The 20,897-nt window shown below is 40.4% G+C and overlaps 1 protein-coding gene across 9 annotated transcripts; it reads left to right on the top strand.

Moving 5' to 3' along the window:
* Window positions 1-988: 988 nt before the first annotated feature.
* Window positions 989-20,897, top strand: SYNCRIP (synaptotagmin binding cytoplasmic RNA interacting protein). Of its 9 annotated transcripts, none has more exons than XM_033143362.1 (11): window positions 989-1,249; window positions 2,730-2,889; window positions 3,584-3,702; window positions 3,844-3,951; window positions 5,454-5,567; window positions 5,655-5,831; window positions 7,896-8,031; window positions 9,034-9,239; window positions 10,890-11,039; window positions 12,220-12,341; window positions 16,004-17,131. In XM_033143362.1, the coding sequence occupies exons 2-11, from the start codon at window positions 2,742-2,744 to the stop codon at window positions 16,593-16,595; spliced, it is 1,872 nt and encodes a 623-aa protein (XP_032999253.1). In that variant the 5' UTR covers window positions 989-1,249; window positions 2,730-2,741; the 3' UTR covers window positions 16,596-17,131. The 9 variants fall into 9 exon arrangements, with proteins under 9 accessions (XP_032999253.1, XP_032999254.1, XP_032999246.1 ...); XM_033143355.1 differs by lacking the exon at window positions 989-1,249 and adding an exon at window positions 2,279-2,301; XM_033143361.1 differs by lacking the exon at window positions 989-1,249 and adding an exon at window positions 18,244-20,897 and having other exon boundaries at window positions 16,004-16,370.

Below are 20,897 nucleotides of genomic sequence, written 5' to 3'. Positions count from 1 at the left end.
GGGTCAAAAACTACCCCCCCCCCCCCCCGCTTTAGACACTAGTTAACTGTGTCCTGTCCCTACCACCTCCCATAATGGGGGAAAAATAGTTTTCACAATTCAGCTGGCCCTCAGCTGGCCTTCCTGGGAATTGAGGATTCAGCTCAACTTTACCTCAGCTGCCCTTCCTGGGAATTCAGGATTGCACGGAAAGTAGTATTAACTGGCAGCGGTGACTGTCACTTTCCTGTTTAAAGCTGTTTATCTACTTGACAATATAATTATTAGTTACTACTACTATTATTATTAATTTTAAATTGAATAGCACCAAGCTTTGTAGGCTATGATAGTGTGTGTAATTTTTTTTAAAGGAATGTCGAGTTTCGCCGTTATGTCTTAACTGCAGTGCCGATTAACTACATTTTTATTCAACAGCAACTTCTAGTACACATCCAGGTTCCCCGAACGACTTTAGACCGAACTTTAAAAAACCCCACAAATTAAATATATATCTAATACACAGTATACATAAAAATTAAATAACGTAACGAAGCGTAAAAGCAACATTGCACTAATCGTCAAGAAGTTTATTGCAACAGCCGTGACAATCCGAAATAACTACGGCACGTTCAGAACGCGAAAGTTCCCTCAGTTCTCGAACGTGCGCGAGTTTCCCGGAGCGCTAATTAGGAGTCTCCCAAAGAGAGGGTGGCGGCGGCGCCAGGGCAGGGGGCGCGCGCGCAGCGGCGTACGGAACGTTCTTTTCTCTCGCCTTCCGCAACGTAGCGTGCAGAGGACCGACAGCCACCGTCTGGCTGCCGTAGGCGCATGCGCGGCCTCCCATTGGTCCGCCGCCTTGCCTAAGAATCTAGCTTTGCCAAAGTTAGCGGGCGGGGCGATAACCCTTGTGGATCTGCTCGGGAGACCCCGGCGTTGGGGCTGAGCCAGAGCGCGCGCGTTCTCTCTCCTTCTCCCTCACACGACGGCGGCGGCGGCGCCTCCTCCCTCCTCCCGGCTTCTCCCCGCCCTGCCTGAGCCGAGTGGAAGGGGGCTGGGGTTGGTTGGTGCCAGCAGCGGCGTGAGCGCTCGAGCGGCCGCCATTTTACGCAGGCTCCTGCCACATTCTCAGGACACGCTGAGGGAGCGGAGAAGGGGCAGCTCCGCAACCGGGCCCCCCGCCCGCGCCATTCCCCCCCCTCCGGAGCCCTTTCGCGCGCCGCTCATCGTCCCTCCCCAGCAGCCACCAGCCACTGCCGCTCGCCCCACACAGGTCAGCAGCCACCGGGGCTCGTCAGGCGCTGTGGAGAAGGGAGGGGAGAGGGAGAGTCGGTGGGGGGGGGGTGAATGGCGATTGGGAGGGGGTGGAGAGAAAGAAGGGCCCTTAAGAGAATGTTCTCCCCGGGAGGAGGAGGAGCGGGCCGGGAGCCAGTGGGAAACGGAGGGAGAGCGGGAGGCAGCTTGCCGCCCGGCCGGTTCCGGCGGGGTGGGAGCTTGGATAAACAAAAGAGGCCGGCGACGGCCCTGTCCCGCGCAGCTTCTCCCGGCACGTAGCCACGCTGGACGGCGGGTGCCGCTAGGCCGCACGATGTGGAAGGAAACGAGAGGAAGCCCTTAACTCGAGCCTCCCTGCTCGCCCCCCCCCTCTCCCTCCAGCGAGGGGCTCCAGCTGCCTCATTGTCCAGGCGGCAGCGCCATTCATTGGCCACGAGGCGCCTCCGGGGTGGGGTGGGACATGGTGGGAAGGCTGGAAGGAGCAGGGCACGCAGCCGATGCCAATGTGGCTGCGGGACGACTTTTTTTAATGGTGGTGGTGGGGTTTTGTCGCGTGCCTCGTGTCACGTAACGGGCTGGAGCCTGGGATCCGTGTCTTTCCAACGCTCGAGTTGGAAGAAGCATGGTAGGAAGAAGGGGGGGGAGGGTCTTGATTCTGTGCGTGCGTGTTTTTACCCGGAGGGCGGAGGAAAGGCATGGTAAGGCAGTCATTTTTGCCCCCCCCTTCTTTCCACATGGCGAAATCGGGCCCAGGGTGTTGCAATTCTTCTCCTGGAGGGAAAAGTGGGGGTGGAGGAGGAGGAGGAGGGACAGGCTGCTTTTCCGGGAGGGGGGGTGGGGTGGGGTGGAGGGAAGTTGGTCGCTGGAGGAAGTTGTAAGACATTTGAACGCGCCGAGCACGTGTTTCCAGCGGGCATATGGCGGCTGCCGCCGCTTGGGCTGGGTGCGGACTGGGAAGCGCTTTGTTCCTTTCGCCTGGTTGCTTTTAGGCCCTGTCAAAGAGGCGGGAAGAAGCTGTAGCGTAGGCAGCGGAACGGGATTTCGCGAGAGGTGCGAAGGGTTGAATGAAGCGATTCGGGTAAAAGCAGGGAATGACAGTGGCTGTGTCGCGCGTTGGTGGTTGCATGTTCTTCCTCGCATTTTGCTTCTTGTTCCATTTCTAACTTCTCCAAGAGCTTCTTAGGGCGTTTTAAAGAGATAGGGATAGAGAAGGGAGGTGAGCTAGAGAGTTCGGCTGGATTGTGTAAAATCTGCAATAAAATCTTAATATCCCCGCTAGGCTTTGGTTATAGGGTATGCCTTTGCACTATTAGTCTTTCTCTTGAAAAAGCCTTGCGTGCTTTCTGATTGCAAAAGTAGTAGGGAAAACGGCTTAAACTCTGCTAGCCCTAGTAGGTAGCTGCATGCATTGACTGATACACCAATAGTTCAGCTTTAAGGTTTATAGCTTAATTATGATGCTTATTGCGTTTGAACAGATATCTGGAAACATGGCTTCTGAACATGTTAATGGGAATGGTACTGAAGAGCCGATGGATACTTCTGCTGCAGTTACCCATTCTGAGCATTTCCAGACATTGCTTGATGCTGGTTTACCACAGAAAGTTGCTGAAAAACTAGATGAAATTTACGTTGCAGGTAAGATGTAAAACTTGCAAAGTCACATTTTCAATATTTTCTATTGGACTTTTCCTTGCTTTGGGCTAAAATAGCAACTTTTTGTGGTTTCCAAACAAAAAACAAAAACCCAAAGATGGGGACTGCAGTCTTCTTAGCAAGTGTTTGGATGATAAACAATAATGTGGCATTTATGCTGCTGTAGGTTATTAGTCTGTGGTCCTGAGTGAATGGGTGGTGGTAGGGGAATGCAGTTGTACTTCAGGCAGTAGGAAGAGTTCATAGTGGATTATATTTGTCTTTGGAGCACTGTGTAGTAAGTGAGGCAGTAATCATAAGTATCTCTTCCGGAGGATACCTGATTTAATGTTTGAACCTGTGGGTGCAAAGGCTACTGTGTTTTCAGTCATGTTCTGAAGCTCAGTTTTGGAGACCAATAGAATTGTTTGACAGCTTTAGTCTTTTTAAACAGTTTCCTTAAGAGGCAGAAAATACTGAGAATCACTGCTCAAGTTGAGTCAACTGTTTATGCAAAATTATGACTTTTCAGAGTTTGTCAAAACTTAAAAAGTATCAGCGTATGTAATACAGTACATTTGTAGATTAAGGCAACCTTTTAAGTAAAGGGGAAATCCTGAAATGGGCCTCTGATCAGTGGATCTGCTTCTGAAATGAAATAACTAAAAATGCTAGAATATAATATTTCTTTTTCTAGGGCTAGTTGCTCACAGTGATTTAGATGAAAGAGCTATTGAAGCTTTAAAGGAATTTAATGAAGAAGGTGCATTGGCAGTGCTTCAGCAGTTTAAAGACAGTGATCTCTCACATGTTCAGGTAATGTACCGTACTACTATAGTGGCATTTCTGTTCCTTGCTAGTATTACAGTTTGTACTAGCACATGTGAAAAACTTGAACAAGTTAGGATGATTGATTTAAAATTAAGCCCTTACACTTTATTCGTGTAATCTTTTTAGAACAAAAGTGCCTTTTTATGTGGCGTCATGAAGACATATAGACAGCGAGAAAAACAGGGGACCAAAGTGGCAGATTCTAGCAAAGGACCAGATGAGGCAAAAATCAAGGTATGTTTCCTTATAGGCCAGTATGCTTATGCCTTTAGTGCTAATTTCTGTGGTTGTATAAGAATGATTTGTGTTGAGGTATTTTTTAAACAATATTCTTCTTTGTCATCCCTGCATTGGTGCTTGCCAGTTGACATTTCTTTAAGAGCAGCTTTCTCTTTAGATTCCTCTGCACAGTATTTGTTCATGTTTTACTCTTGGAAAAAGTATCTGGATACAGGTCCTGTGCTGTATCCTGCAGAGGGAGATGTTAGCAGGGTATAATTGTGAAAGTACCTCTGGCATTTGATCGGTGCCACTAGCACTATGCCACAAATTGTTAAAGAATGGCAATTTTTGTACCCAGTCCATACATTTAATATTGGCATCATGATTTGTAGGCTTTTTCTTTCTTGCTTTTAGTAGATATACATTCACATCTGTTCTTATATAGACGAGTCATGAATCATCACTATTGGCACTGTAATTTGAGATTAAATTGTATAAGCCAGCAGTTGGAAGTTTAGTACAACCTGACACTGGAAAGACTTCAGTGCTTCATGACTATTGAAGTATACCGCAAATACTTCAGCTTCTTCTACCATGAGAAATTATACCTTTTGATAGAGAAGAGTAACTTTTTATTGTGTGAAAGCCCACAACAATCCAATACTGAAATTGTAGAAAAGCAATTGAATATAGCCTTTGCACATGGTACGTATCTTTTTCCAAGGCTTGCTTGCTTTTGTTTTTTGAGTACTCAGTTACTGGAATTCCAATACATTTTATCCATTATTTCATTCACAAAGAGCTAATGAAATACTGAGCAGTATTTAATCTCTTTAGTCAAACTGAAGTATGCATATCCACAGGACTGTAGGACAGGCTTAGTGTTGATAGAAGCATGCATGTTTATGCTAATTCATCATACAATTTGGAGGAGGGAAAAGAGTGGCCTTCCATTAAAAAGTGACCTGCACACTTCCAAGCTTATTGTGCTGCTGCTCTACTAGGCATGCTATGTTTCATTAGACAAATTCTTTTAAACTTGAGGTCTCTCCATGCTTCACCTCTAGCATGCTCTGCAAATTCAGAGGGCACAGCTATTCTGAAAGTAGTCCAGAGAAAAAAGTTTGAGAACTACTGCCCTGCAGTGGGGCACAAACAGACCTTCATTTGGTGGGATTAGTGTAGGATTCTTGGCATAACGGCTGCCTATGCAAACAGAAGGCACCTGGTGAAGGAAGCAAAACTGATTTTGAGGAGCTTTGCACACAGGATTTAGGATTGAAATGTACAATAGTTTTTTTTCGGGAGGGTGTGTTTTTGTGCAAAAATCAGATTGGCTCAAAATTAGTATATATTCAGACATACTCAAAGCTGAGGGAATGCAAGTCGCTCTTAGGGCATAAGTGCCAAAGATTATTTCACTGCAAACATTTGTCTCCTTTTCCTATTTTAATTAGTGCAATTAGTTGGTAAACAGTTATACTTTATTTAAAACTCTAAACTTTAATTTTAAGGCACTTTTGGAGAGAACGGGTTACACACTTGATGTGACTACTGGACAAAGAAAATATGGTGGTCCTCCCCCAGAGTGTGTCTATTCGGGACAACAGCCTTCTGTTGGCACCGAGGTAAGCAGCATCACATTTTATGATGGGGTGGTGTGTCCTTGCTACCTGTATGTGTGATCCTTTTTAAAATAAGTTTTTTTGTTACAGATATTTGTGGGTAAGATTCCAAGGGACTTATTTGAGGATGAACTTGTTCCATTATTTGAGAAAGCAGGGCCTATATGGGATCTTCGCTTAATGATGGACCCTCTGACAGGCTTAAACAGAGGATACGCTTTTGTCACTTTTTGTAACAAAGAGGCAGCTCAGGAAGCTGTTAAACTGGTAAGATTTTTCTTACTTCATTCTTTTAGGATCACCCCTTTATCTAAAAGCAAGTACAAAAATCCCTGGCAGTGGCTGAAAATATTCTGTTCGGTGTACATCATGATGTATAGATTAGAATTGTTAGGGCTTAGTGACCTCCAGAACCTCTTTTAGTTAAGCAGTTCTAAGAGTTCCTTTACCTTATTTATTCAGTTTGTTATGTTATATGCTGTTTTTTCTTTTTTTCTTCCATCCCAGTGAGCGTCAGGGATAGCAGAAATGGAAATACTTACAGTGCAGTCTTACACATGTGTACGTGGAATTATGTCTTGAGTTAAGTGGGCTCATTGCATGATAGCTGCTGTTTAACTCATTCAAAGGCAATCCTGGATTAGGTCATAATGTACAATATCTTCTCTAATTCTATTAGTGGCTATATGTTAGAATAACATAGATGTGGGGGGAAATGGAATTATTGCATGAAGAGCAGGATTTTGAACTAGTTCTTTTTAAAGGCTGAGAAACATGACCCTTGACCTGGAAGAAAACTAGCTGCCTACCATTTTTCAAAAGATATCTGTCTTATTTGCTTGAAAAAGATCCAGGCTAGTGACTGGGCTTATGAAGTACCATTTCTTTAGCTTAAAGTTGCACACCCGTAGCTAAAATTTTGGTTATGGTCTCGATGTTGAATGTACTGTAGTGTTACATGGTACACTAAATTGGTATAGCGTGCAGTGACTTCCTATGCCTTAATTTGATATTACAGTAATCTAATTGTCCCACTCAAAATGAGGGATCGTTCTCCATGGTCTCTGCTCCCCCTTTTGCTTTTCTACATGGGGAATATAGCATATTCTTGATCTCTGACTTGCAATTCAGGGAATGAGCACTGCCATAAAAGGGTCAAGGAGAGCAGTATCTGGGGAGAGAGCTTGACAAGGTCATCATTTGCTCATAGTCAAAACAAGAACAGTGGGACACTTAGCAAAAACCAAGTAGCTCCATAGGTAGTTTTAGGCTTAACTTTTCCGCACAGAGTGAGATCACTTGTACAATTACTCAAGTATGGTAAGGATGCTTTCTACTCCACTTTATATTGACATGTGTTCCCAATGGGAGAAGATCCTGCTGCAGTACAGGCTGTAGTTTGTTTCATTAAAACTAAGCAACATTTTGTGTATTAGGAGATGAAAGGAGAATAGTTGTGCTCAGGTACCACTGTTGCTGCTTTTAAGAGCTGTAGTTTAAGGGTGCTAGGAACTGTAGCTGTGTGAGGAGTAAGCTACAGTTTCCAGGGTTCTTGTGTGTGTGGTGCCCACACAGCTGACAAGCATACCCTGTTTCTCCTAAAATAAGACATAGCCATAAAATAAGCCATAGCAGGATTTCTATGCACTTGCGAAATATAAGCCATTCCCCAAAAATAAGCCATACCCCGAAAATAAGCCATAGTGACATGGTACCTCCCATTAAAACAGCCTGGAGAGCCGTGGCTATGCAGCGTACCAATGCGACGCGGTTAAAATAAGACATCCCCTGAAAATAAGCCATACTGTGTTTTGTTGAGCGAAAAAAATATAAGACGGTGTCTTATTTTAGGAGAAACACGGTAGTGTACTCATTTACAGGGTAACTAGGTTATTCTGTTGCCACAAAAAACCCATTATTGTGGGAATTTAAAAAATAGATAATTTTATGGCGTAAACTGTTATGAACCAGAGCCCATGGTAATAAAATTGCCATAATAAAATTGTCAGTCTTTAAAGTGCCTCAATACACTTCGTTAATATTGTGTCCAGTTACTTTTAATCAGGTAGGTGGAACAAATCCAGGGCCATACAGAACCACCTATTTAGTGGCCCATGTAACTGCATTATCATATGGTTAGAAGCCACGCTGCTGAAAATGGTGCATGTAGCACCAAACCCCCAGTACGTGAAGCACTTGCTCCTCTTTTGAAAAAATACTACTCTGTATTGAGTAATATTTCTGCAATGAAGTAAAAGTTTAGAGTTTGCAAGCAAGGAAAAGCGTAAACACTTTTGGATGACCTACCCTATATTACTTTCTTTCTTCTAGTATAACAATCATGAAATCCGCTCTGGAAAACATATTGGTGTATGTATCTCTGTTGCCAATAATAGGCTCTTTGTTGGCTCTATCCCTAAGAGTAAAACAAAGGAGCAGATAGTTGAAGAATTTAGCAAAGTAACAGGTAAGTTACTTTGTATTTTGGGTGTGTGAATTTAAAATGAAATAATTCAAGTGATCAGTGATGAATTTTTTCACCATCTTTCGGCTGATGTTGAATGATGATGACATTGTAAACTGAGATCATAAGGAATATTCTTGACAGTAGGAAAGAGATGAGCTGGGACTGTGGCCCATCCTTGTGTCATACATTGCTTGAGGGAGGTTTTACCCAAAGCCTCTTATTCAGTAAGTTTGACTGTTTGGAAGGAATTATTAAAGGAGTAATTTTGCTCAGTTCTGCTAGATTGTGTTGTCAGGCATTTAGAATATTCATGATCATTCCATGACATCATAACAGCTTGGCTTCATTTGCCTTTTATTTTATGTTAACACACTATACTGTGCTAAGATAAAATAAAGGGCAAATGAAGCCATATTGTTAAAATGTCATGGAATATTCATGACATTCAGTAGAGACATACTATACTGTTCAGTTGCTGAAAATATTTGACTGGTCAAATATGTAGCCCCAAATTAGAGGAAAGTGTTATGCATGTGCAGCAGTCTTTTTTTCTTGTTCAGTTCAGACTTTTTCTCTTTCTAGAAAAGTACTTTTGATGGGGAGTAAATTAAATTTTCTCTGTTTTCAGTTGGTGCCATGGTCTGGTATATGTCAGGGAAAGCATCACTAGATAAGCTACCATACTTTTCCGTGTATAAGACTAGGGTTTTTTTTTATTTAAAAATTAGGTTAAAAATGGGCTCATTTTTTGCACTGGGCAAGCTCCCCCCATTTTCTTAATTTGGAGTCTCCAAAATTATACTCGTCTTTTACATGGTGATGTGTTATAAACGGAAAAATACGGTATATAAGAAATTCTAACATTTTACTATGGAATTTTAGCAAATCTAATAGTCCAATGTATTATATTATGGTAAAAAGACAAATTGTCACAGTTGTTTTTCATTTTTTAATAAATTTGCATGACTGCTTAACTAAGCTCGTGATTGGCTTCAATTTCAGAGGGTCTTACAGATGTAATATTGTATCACCAACCTGATGACAAAAAAAAGAATAGAGGCTTTTGCTTCCTTGAATATGAAGATCATAAAACTGCAGCACAAGCCAGGCGTAGGTTAATGAGTGGAAAAGTGAAAGTCTGGGGTAATGTGGTTACAGTTGAATGGGCTGATCCTATAGAAGATCCAGATCCTGAAGTCATGGCAAAGGTAAAAGATCACAGTGATTTTAAAAAAAAATTATAGCAAGCTGAAAGGCATGATTATTTTGTTAAATCTATATCATATGGCAAATGCTCAGTGTTAGACACTGAAATATGAAAACTGAGAGCTAAACGGCACCTTAAATCTAGGTCAGTGTTTTTCAACCACTGTTCCATGGCACACTAGTGTGCCGCGAGATGTTGCCTGGTGTGCCGTGGGAAAAATTGAAAAATTACTTTATATATAGTCAATATAGGCACAGAGTAATTTTTTTAAACATTTTCTAATGGTGGTGTGCCTCGTGATTTTTTTCATGAAACAAGTGTGCCTTTGCCCAAAAAAGGTTGAAAAACACTGATCTAGGTTATGGGTGCAACAACGGAATACAAAGCTGAAAATGAATGAACTGCAGCTAAAATATGTTCATTTTTCACATGGTCTAGTCTTTCCCCTGCCCACCCCTCTAATATTCTTAAGAGGGTCTCTTCTCCAGTCTTCAAAGAGTTGCTGGAAGTGGGGAGGCAGAAAAAGGTGTTCCTTTCCTTCCACTCCATAGTTTTACTTTGAAATTTAGGCGCAGTACTGCGCCCAGAGCTCAGAAATTGCTTGCCCTAATGAAATTCCCTGTTGCAAAGTGCACCTACAACAAAGGGAGTTTCAAATACTGCAAATGCTGTAGAAGGAATAATGCTTGCAAAATGATTTTCCTACAGTAACTTGAATGGCTTGTTCTGCACTCAGAGCAAGAACATTTGTGGAAAGCTACAAAAGTTTTCTTGAATCTTCAACCAAACTATATAAAGCTGATAACTCAATAGGTGAACATGCTTTGTGGTTAATGACACTGACAAAATTTGCAAATTAGTTACAGTTAGGATATGTACAGAACTTCACTGCATTATCTCATTACAAGTCCTGCCTTCTTTTTAGTCCAGTCTTGGTATCCCCATTGTTGTAGGTGATGGATTCAAATCACCAAGTCCCATCACTGCAATTCTCTCTTCTACTGGGATTCTTCATTATCATTCACTGGAATTGGGTTTAATTTCCACATTAGGTAAAAGTCTGGGGGAATAGTGAATGTGTGTTGCTGAGACAGATGACTGCTCTAGGCAGGAGTCAGATGCCTTTCTATGCTGAAACTATGTCAGTACCTTTTATGTTCCAGCAGCTAACCAGGGACTTGGGTGTTGGGACTTGCAACAACATACCACTACTCTTACATATCCCAAATGACATTGGAAAAATGAATATACATTCGGAGCTAGTAGGATTTTTTCCTAGATATAAGCATCTTTGAAAAAAATTGTGGATGTTAATAATAATAATAATAGCTTTTAGGGAAATATGTCGTCTGAATTCTTTATAACTGGAATTTGTAAATTTTGAGATCCAGAGTGTGCACAACAGAACTTTCATCTTTCTTGTCTGCATCCCCTTGAACCCTTTTGAAACCATCTGAGGGTTAAGGGAACCCACAGGACTAGATTTTGGGTGTGCATGAGAAGAAGATGAAAGTCCTGTTGGGTGACAAAGTTGCTTTTGCAGTGTTTGATACAACTCAATGGCACATCCCAAGTGCCCTTGGCGAATGTTGGTATTGCAAAGAATGAAACAAAATTGTAGTCTGGATTAACCCTCAGTGCTTTATTTTAGGTGAAAGTGTTATTTGTGCGGAACCTTGCAAATTCAGTCACAGAGGAGATACTAGAAAAGGCCTTTAGTCAGTTTGGAAAGCTGGAGCGAGTGAAAAAGCTAAAAGATTACGCATTTATCCATTTTGATGAACGTGATGGTGCTGTAAAGGTAGGTTTTGATTATCAGTGCAGTTACTGCTACATGATCAAATATTTTTAAGTCACATTTTTAGCTAAAACATTTGTGTTATAAAATGCTTAAAGCTTTGTGCTGTAGTTTTGGGCTCTAAAGTGATAGGAATACAGTAGGTGGCTGTTCATGTTCTGAGAAGTTTGGTGCTCATTTTTGCTCTTTGTCTCTCCAAGTAGAAAAATCATTGCTTCTCCAATGCTTACCTTGTACTACACTCTTTTAAAAATAAGGATAGAATGCAGACTGTTCAGTTCACTGATCTGCTCATTTTTAAGCCAGAGTTTACTCTAAAACAGTCGTGAACAGTGAAGAAATAGCTGAGTCCAGAGTTTTCATGAGTGGAATTCCATTCACAGAAACCTCCAACCTGAAAAGCCACTCTGGAGGTCTAGGAGACCCCTGAACAGTGTAGGAAGTGACACGAGGCTTGTAATAGGAAGGAGGAATTGGTTAAATCACCATTCTTCATTGAGAACCCCTGTTGCATCTCTTGTCTGTTTCATGAACGGGACCCTTCTATTTGCAAAAGAAGTGTTGCATGTCCAAGTAGGAGTTAGAGTGGCTAAATATACCTGAAGTTTTCTAAACTTACTCATGACACCAAATGCAGTCATTTAGATTTCTACCCCCCCCCCCCTAAAAAATAAAAATAGAATTGTCAAAGGGGAAAACGTAAGTAGAGTACAGCTCCCCATACCTGATGCTATTTCCAATTTTGGTCATCTCAGTATTTGAAAGCTGAAGAATTAAATTTTGTTCTCTTTGTTCATGCAATTCCCTATTCTCTTTGTTTTTCTTTGAACAACTTTACCTTGCAACCTATTTTGTGAGAATGTGTAGCTGTTAAGAGATTGCTTTAATTTCAAGTGTTTGCTTTGCAGCACAGATCTTTTTGCAGATCTGATTTCAAGCCCTCATGGGTTGCAAGTAGTATTTTTGAAAACCTTTTGATTTTTACATTGGAAAAATCAAAGGACCTCAGACAGGGCCTCTAGTGGACAGGAGGTGGGCTTATATGCCCTACATAACAACCAGTGGTGTTTTCCCCCAGCATCTCTTTACTATTCATATTGTCTGTGTTCTTTGCGTATTTAAAAAAAAATATGTTTTTGGAAGAATTTATTGCCAATACACATTTCAAAACTATTCTCCGCAGGCAATGGAAGGAATGAACGGAAAAGATTTAGAAGGAGAAAATATAGAAATTGTTTTTGCAAAGCCACCTGATCAAAAGAGGAAAGAGCGGAAAGCGCAGAGACAAGCTGCTAAAAATCAAATGTAAGTGCTAAAGTGTGCGCATTTGACACCAAATGACACTTATACAAGTGTTGTGGGTTTGCAGTTCTTGCTGTATGTTGAGCATACCATGGAAAGATTTGTTTAAAATGTAGGGTTCTCTGATGACATTTACTGCTCAAGATATCAACTTCCCTTTATGCATGCTTTTCCAAAAATAAAAGTGCAGCCTGCATATTTTGGTCTATTTTTAAAAGTGGAGAGAGAATTACTATGTTAACTACATAACACCTCCAGGTGAGAAGTAGTGTTCTCTTCATTATTTAGGCCTGTATGTACATTTTAAAAATATGTCCTCAGATGTGATCAGGCAAGTGCAGCTTTCCCCCCTGAGATACTATAAGAAAAAGTGGAAAAAGCAATAGAGACATGTAGCTCATCAGAAAGTGTCTCTGGATCTATGAATTTCTGCTTATTTTATTCTCCTGCTATATTCATTGCTACTAATTATCCATTCAGTATTTAGAAGCTTCAGTTCTTTGTTACTAATACTCACCCTAAGCTTTGTGTTGCAATTTTGTTTATCCTCTGGTTTTTCATGACACAATAATTGACTGCTGACAATATTCTATCCAATAATTTTAGAAAATTTAGACTGCAATCCTATGCACATTTTGCGGTATGATAGGAACACGTGCAGCATGATAGGAACATGGGGTGGGGGGATGTCAGTATGTGTATCGCTTAGAGAGGTTTTTTTTGGGGGGGGGCAACTTCCTTTTATATGCTAATGTAGCCACAGCCTTCTTGACAAAACATTTGTATCTTCCCTTCGTATATATATTTATATGACAAACTATAACATAAATAATATACTCCTTCTCCCCCACTGTTTGTCATCCTAGTAGCTATCTCAGCTGTTTCTACACCGCATCCAATGTTGTGCAAGTGCACTTCTACTTGTGCAGCAAGACATGCATTTCCTCTTCCCACTGCAGCCCTCACCGCCTCCAAATCTGTTCTGGAGTGTCCCCAACACCGAAGGAGGTTTTGGGAGCATGGGGAGCGGCAGTGGGGATGGGGAAAACTGCTGGTGGATGGGCACCATTGGATGTCAGCCTTTTATTTGCATTTCTGGAATAAATTAAAAGGAAGAGTTACAAATATTCATGTGTCTTAAGCATTGATTTACAAGAACTGTAAAAGGTGTGCTAATAAAAGGCAAAACTCAGCTTTATGGGAGACTTGTGTTTGCTCATTGGGACTTGGCCTTTCTCCTGCAGTGCTGCACCCCCTCTCCTCAGTTTGGACCACCCAAATGAGATTTTTTTGGTGCAGGGAGGAATGAACTTGGTTTATGTGAGTGGAAGTCCATTCTGTGGGTACAGAGACAGTGTTGGATGCAACTCAAAATAGAATTGATGCAGCACCTGGAGATGGTTCCAGGTCTTAGGCAACCATGAGCATGTATATATGTTAGCTGTTTATAGAACAACAAATTGAATTTGATTATACTGCTGGTTTTCAATTATGAATGGTGCGTGCTCTGATTACATACGAGGCTTATTTACTGCTAGTTTGGAATCTCATTTTAGTCGGCATATCTAGCCTTTGAATGTATGCTGTCAAATGAAAGTGCATGTTCAAAGAGGCTTTCTGATAGCACCATTCAGCTCTACACTAAGTAGACCTCAGAACTATCATTTAGCATCAAATGTGGCTAATTTATGAAAAGTAGTGGCAGTGAGGCTTGATCTTGCACATGCTGTCCCCTGCACTGCTACAACGAGATAGTCAACTTTTGCACTTGTCCAGTTGACACGCCACTGCAAGCGCATGGGTCCTTTCGGACTCGGAAGAGGGCATGGGGTGCTCCGCTGTGGTGCTCCGCTGATGTGTGTGGAGGCCAGGAATGGAACTCCTGTGCAAAATGGTCACTGCCTATACTTATCACAACTAATTGAGATAGAGGCCTTCAGAGTTTCCATGTGGGTTGTACCCTCTTGGTGGTGCAACAGCAGTAATACTGCTAACACATTTGTAAAGCTACACTTAAATTTGACTAAATCCTGAAAACATCTGGGCAGATCTAGGCTCTGGCCAGATTGGTTTGAGATACCCCTGGTCAAGTTGACTCACTTGGAGCAATTTGAGACTGTCATAATTGGGTGGGGGGCAGGCAGGTTCTGCTTCATTAGCATGTTCCCTGCATGAAATGTGCTGGTGAAGCAACACGCAGCAAGATTGGATTCTCTGCTCAGTAGCTGGTGAACAGAGGGTTAAATAATGATGGGGGTGAAGGATTTAAACCCTGATTACAAATTTGGACTGTCCCCTGAATTGATTTGGTGTCCATACAAAGTCCTGGATTGGGCCCTGGATTGGGTGTGTATGTGCACAACCCTAATAGGTATCCAGTCCCAAGTGTCCTCTTTTTCTGCTTTGTGCTCATGTATATTCTCTGGCTTGAACCTGCTCTCTCTTCAAGCAGTCCATATCCCTTAATTATTAGTCGTACCTCTTGTTATGAATGATTCAGGATGCATACAACACAGGTTACGAACGCGCTGAACCCGTAAATAACGGAACGCGTTACTTCCGGGTTCGGCCGTTCGCGCATGCGCAGACACATCAAATGACGTCACGCGCAGAAGTGCCAAATCGCGTCACGCACATGCGCAGACACGACACTTCAGGTTATGCACGTCACAGGTTACAAACGGGGCTCCGGAACGGATCTGGTTCGTAACCAGAGGTACCACTGGATTTCGTGGACAGTGACACTCTTTTCACGCTGTTCATATCTCTTAGGCAGGTGCTTCTGTCTTTGCTCCCTATTCCACGCTAAAGCATCAGCAAATGGTGTCTTTAGCCAATTTTGAAACATGTCTACGCTGTGGTAGTTTTTGAAATTAGGAAGGGGTCCTGCATCTCTCCCTGCCTCCTCCTTACTGTTCATGGGTCTTTCTGTATTCCCTGTTAGTCTGTGACTAGCCCATTTCAGGCATTCTCTATCCATGGAAGGGTTGTAGAGATGTATGTGCTAACCCTGTTCGCTTTCTGATAATGAGGACTGTAAATGTTTTATTAAAAAATATTTCCCACTCAGGAAGATTGGGGTAGAGGAGGTGGGAACAGCTCATACAGCTGTTCCATGGATAAAGGTCTAAAGAGAGCTTTAATTGTCTTCTGTATAGTGTAACTTATTCTCTGGATGATAGCACTCCAAAATCTGGGTTATTTGGGTTCAGTCTGTTAATATTTAGCAGCTGGAGGATTCTGCTGTAAGATGATGAAAGGACCTACACAGAGCATGTGGCATAGAAACGTTTCTGAATCCATAAGTTGTTGGACTGCAACCAGTGAAATGAAGCTGAAAATTTTGTTTCTTAAGTTCATTAGTGACAATGAATATACTGTAATTGTAAACACAGTATATTAGGCAAGGGTCATAGTTTCAAAGTCTTCAGCTTTATTTACTAAATAGAAGTAAAAGAATTGTGATAGAACAGTGTAGGGCATCAGACAATTTTCCAATGAAGATAGCCCCATTTGCCAAAGAAAAATTTCCAGTTCACTGAATGCCGTAAAAACAGTATGATATAACCCAGTAGTAAACATTTGAGGAAGCTGGTGTGTATGTTTGTATTTAGATATTATACTTTGAGAGAGAAAATTAAAGTACAACTTTTATCTCTTGCCAGGTATGATGATTATTACTACTATGGCCCTCCTCATATGCCCCCACCAACAAGAGGCAGAGGTCGAGGAGGTAGAGGTGGCTATGGATATCCCCCTGACTACTATGGATATGAAGATTATTACGATTATTATGGCTATGACTACCATAACTATCGTGGTGGATATGAAGATCCTTACTATGGTTATGAAGATTTTCAAGTTGGAGCTAGAGGAAGGGGTGGTAGAGGAGCAAGGGGTGCTGCTCTTTCCAGAGGTCGCGGGGCTGCTCCTCCCCGTGGCAGAGCCGGTTATGCACAAAGAGGTGGTCCTGGATCAGCAAGAGGTGTTCGTGGTGCGCGAGGAGGTGCCCAGCAACAAAGAGGCCGCGGGGTACGTGGTGCAAGGGGTGGCCGCGGTGGAAATGTAGGAGGAAAGCGCAAAGCTGATGGGTACAACCAGCCAGATTCCAAGCGGCGCCAGACCAATAATCAGAACTGGGGCTCCCATCCCATTGCTCAGCAACCGCTCCAAGGTGGTGATCATTCTGGTAACTATGGTTACAAATCTGAAAACCAGGAGTTTTATCAGGATTCTTTTGGGCAGCAGTGGAAGTAGAACAAATAGGGCTTCTGTAAAATTAGAGACTGATAGGTTGATCAGAAACTGGCCCTTAATCTGAACGGTTGCCGCTCTAATTTGTGACATCTGGCAAGATTCCCTATATGTATATATTTTAACAATCCGCTTGGACGTGAACAAAACCACACTTCTAACTGCTTCTGGCGAACTGATTTTATTTTCATTTTATTTTTTCAATAAAGGCATTCATAGTCATTAGTTTGCATACTGCTTGGGAAAACTTGGCTCAAGTCTATTTGGCTGTAGTGTGTGCAATGTTTCAGTAGTAGTTAGTCTTGATGTCTTTGGAAAAGGTAGTTGATAAACTTAAGTGTCTCTTCAAATACCTTGTGTCAGAGTATTTGTATGTTACCAACTTAAATTGCTAGGAAAAAGGTAAATTGATTACACAATTGCTTTTTAATTTAGATCTTTGAACTAATTTGGTTTTTTACAATTCATTTTGGCTACCTGTATCTTTATGCTGTTGTTATTTCAATAAAAATTCACACCTAAATGTACACGTTCTAAAATTGTGTTTACAATTCGTTTTTGACAAATTTTATTGCAAATTTGGTTCAAATTTTATGTGGCATAGCAAGGCAGCTTAAAGGTCTTAATGCCTTGTAATTGTTGTATGGAATATGTTTGGCACACTATGCAATGCTGATTTATCACAATACTTTGCTTCTGGTATAAAAGTGATAGTTTTGCAACTGACTTCATGTTTTATCAAATAATAAAGTTCTTGTAGTAAGTTAAGTTGGTAAGTATTTAAATTCAAAACAAGAACTACCAAAGTTTATTTCAATTAGTTCTCCATATGAAATTTCCAAAGCAAATTTAAATCGCTAACATTTAATTTACTTTCACAATAAAATTTTGAAATCAAAACTGCTTTAATAGTAGATACTGTAGTAGTAGTAGTAGTAGATATTAGCTTCATTGAGCCTAGTGCATAGCTTTTGGATTCATAGGTAGAATCTTGAGAGAGCATGCATGTTGGAATTTTTTAAATGTCTTGCTTGTTACATCCTCTTTAAATCATAATATTTGTTTGAACCGTGTCCAACTTTCAAGCAGATGTGTGCACGTATGTATTGATTTTTTTGAAAGTTGCATTAAAGAGGATGTATGATCTTTAAAGCTTTTAAAGAATTCAGTTGGTATGCGTCCATGTGGTCTTCCGCCTCACCTTGAAAACTATCTTAAATGGTTGCCTATACTATATCTTAAATTTAATTTTCAATTCCCCTCCCCCCAAATTAGAGCATGCACCGTATAGCAATGAGGAATGCATGTAATTGGATAACTGTAATTTATACAATGAATATGAGAATTTTGAACTAAGCTATATAGAATTTTCAGTGTTCTTTTGATAACAGATAAAGTTGTTGAAAACATTCTAATGTAAAGTTGTTGAACGGAGTGCACAAAACCAAAATGAGTGCTGAACTATAAATAAAATCAGTTTGAACAAAATTTAAGGCCCAAAAGGGTGGGGGGATTCAAATTTAGTGTTAATCAAATGACAAAATGTTCTTGGCTTTATTTATTGTAAATTATTTTACTCATTTTTAAACAAGTCTTCCTGATTTGATTTTAAGATTTATCTAACTGATTCCTTTTGTTACCTGGCTAGCAGGGAAAAGGGGTCGAGGCCGGTCCTGACCTGTTACAATGAAGACTGACTTGCTAAGTGGGATTACACCAGAAGCTTGCAGTGGAGTAATGGTAAGGAAATCAAGCAACCTTAAGTATCGCGGCTGTATAGGAGCAAATTATTTTGTAGAAGATTCTTCGTGCGAAGATCATGGAATCAAATATGGGACACTTGGACTTTGATATGAATTTCTATTAAGTTTTCTCTGCAGTGCAAATTATAAATCTAAAGCTAATATTTTTCCCAATGTGTACAACAAATTCTTTATCTCTAGCATGGCCTCTTAAATAATGAATTCTTCTTAAAAACAAAAAAACAAAACAAAAACATCTACTTAAAGTAGACCTTTCCCTGGTGTTTTTAAAATGGATTCCAAAAGTGGTATTCTCTTATTGCACTGAGAAATCTAGTGCAGTGATAGGTGAATATCATAATTGGCATCTTTAACTTTTTATTTCTGCTCTTGAAGGGTTAATCATGGTTGTCTATATAGTAATCACTTTGAAATGTGTTCAGATACAGCAGTTTCAGGTGTAATCATCAGAGCTGGTTAGTCAGGCATTCCAGATAGTGGTTCTTTTCAGAACCTTTTTTAAAGGGTTGGTTAACTACCTCAGTAGCAGAGGATTGAACTATACCCTATCTGTACTGTACATAGAATTTTTTTGTAGATAAAATCAAGGCTTGTTTAATTATGACATGAGGGTAAAATATATACCAAATGTAACATTCTTAGTTGCCTTTAATTTCAGAGGCTTTGTAAAAGAATCCCTCCTGTTCATCATAACAGGCCTTGTTTTTGTCGTATTTTGTGGCTGAAAAAGCAGCCTTGCTTCTTCAGATATTGTAGTTATTTGGATGTATAATAGTTTAGCAAGATGTTACTTTTTGTAAGACATCAAATGTTAAAAAAGTGCATCAGCAACTTGTACTAAATACTGCAGTGTCCCTTTATAAAAGGTCAGACTAAAACTGACAACTGTACAGTGAAGCCTGACATTTGGATATTTTGAAGTTTTTCATAAATCATAGAAGATAGTATATGGCTGTAGTTTAGCTTTTTAGGTAAAGGTATGTTTTCTCATTAGTGCATTTCTTATTGCTGATTGCTGTAAAAACAAGCAGATCAGCTTTCCATTTTCTCTTTATGCAGATCATGATAACCTGTAGAGTAGAATACAATCATTTGTGCTATGTTTTAATTTTCTAAAGCACCTTGATGACAGTGAGTGTTAAGTGGTGAGGCATCCTCTATTGAATCACCCTTCCAAAAAGTTCTGTCAAGTCTAAATATGCATAGGTAAGATAAATAAAACTATGATTTAATATGGGCTTGGCAGAAAGAGCTTCCCTTATACCCTTCCCAAAGGGATACTGCAGTTGTTACATACCCGTAGGCACCACAATAAGAACTGAGACACCGAATTAAGGTTTTATACACACCAGTTCCCCAGTAAATGAAAAAAAATAACAAAAAATAGATGTCATATGTTAAATGCTCATTGCAAACAATCATTTTGCATTCCTGCAAATAAAATTGTTTTATACTGTAAGCTGGAGGCAAGTGTAACTTATTTTTGTAATAAAGTTTTTATTTTTTTTATGTGTCATTAATATAAATGTGTGTTAGTGCAGAAATCTTCTGGTTTAAAAACTCGTGCGCACACATTTCAGTATGTTTACTTGTATTTACATTTTTTTAGAATAGTGGTTTCCAGTAGTCTGTCTCTCACATTAATTGAATTTTTGTTACCTTAATAAATCATTTTAGTATATTGTATGTCAATTACTGGGATAGCTGGGACATAAAGTGTAATTTAAAATTTGTCAAGTATTCATGGGAATATGTAAATGTGCCTTGCTAGATAAGAAGAAACTAAGTGGCTGGATGGTAAAAAGTCACTGCTTAATGAGACACCTGCTGCCACAGTTTCATATACTGCCCATGGTAAAGTTCTACTTTCCATATTTGAGTAAGAAACATGAGTGTTGCATCAGCTTCTGAAATCTTAAACTTGATAGGATGAGGCTTATGGAACGTAGGTTTACTAAATGTAGCCTTAAATACAACTTTGATTATATTGTAATCCTTGGTGCTGGCAGTCCCAGTGCCAAGGAGGTTTAAATGCTCCCTTCAATGAGGCTGTTGTGCCAACTGGCATCTTTACTGTCATAGTCTTATGAAGAACACTGTCAAGGTGTTTATGCCAAATTTGATCAGATATCTAATGGAGGTGTAGGAAGAGGGAGAAACCTTCTGACTAAATCTTCCACATTTCTCCCATTGCTGGAAAACAAACTTCTTGTAGGCTTTCAAGCATCACTAATTTTGGCTTGGGGAAGAAGAGAAATTAAAAAAATTGGCATTTTTCAGAATTGTGTACTCAGTCAATGCAAATGCAAAATGAAATTTGACAATACTGTATGCAAGATAAAATTGAGAGGTCAGATAGTCCTCAATTTCAGCTGTAAAAATTGTTGGGTTGTGGGGGTGCATGTTAAAATTTACTGGAAGTGCTCTGTATAGTTTGTAAAGCAATGGTGAGTAATAAGTACCAGAATCTTGACAGTGTTCTTAAATAATGATGAATTCAAGCCATTATGACTTTTACAATTAAATATTATTTGCACTGTTC

This window comes from Lacerta agilis, chromosome 3, assembly GCF_009819535.1.
Source record: "Lacerta agilis isolate rLacAgi1 chromosome 3, rLacAgi1.pri, whole genome shotgun sequence".
NCBI lineage: Eukaryota > Metazoa > Chordata > Lepidosauria > Squamata > Lacertidae > Lacerta > Lacerta agilis.
The sequence above is the reverse complement of the archived record's forward strand: the minus strand, read 5'-3'. Positions and strand labels throughout refer to the sequence as shown.

Bases quoted from the DNA above. Each gene is read 5' to 3' on its own strand.
- SYNCRIP (XM_033143362.1), top strand. From the start codon at position 2,742: ATGGCTTCTGAACATGTTAATGGGAATGGTACTGAAGAGCCGATGGAT. The intron at 3,703-3,843 runs GTAATGTACCGT...TAATCTTTTTAG, and splicing joins GTGATCTCTCACATGTTCAG to AACAAAAGTGCCTTTTTATG. The intron at 11,040-12,219 runs GTAGGTTTTGAT...TATTCTCCGCAG, and splicing joins AACGTGATGGTGCTGTAAAG to GCAATGGAAGGAATGAACGG.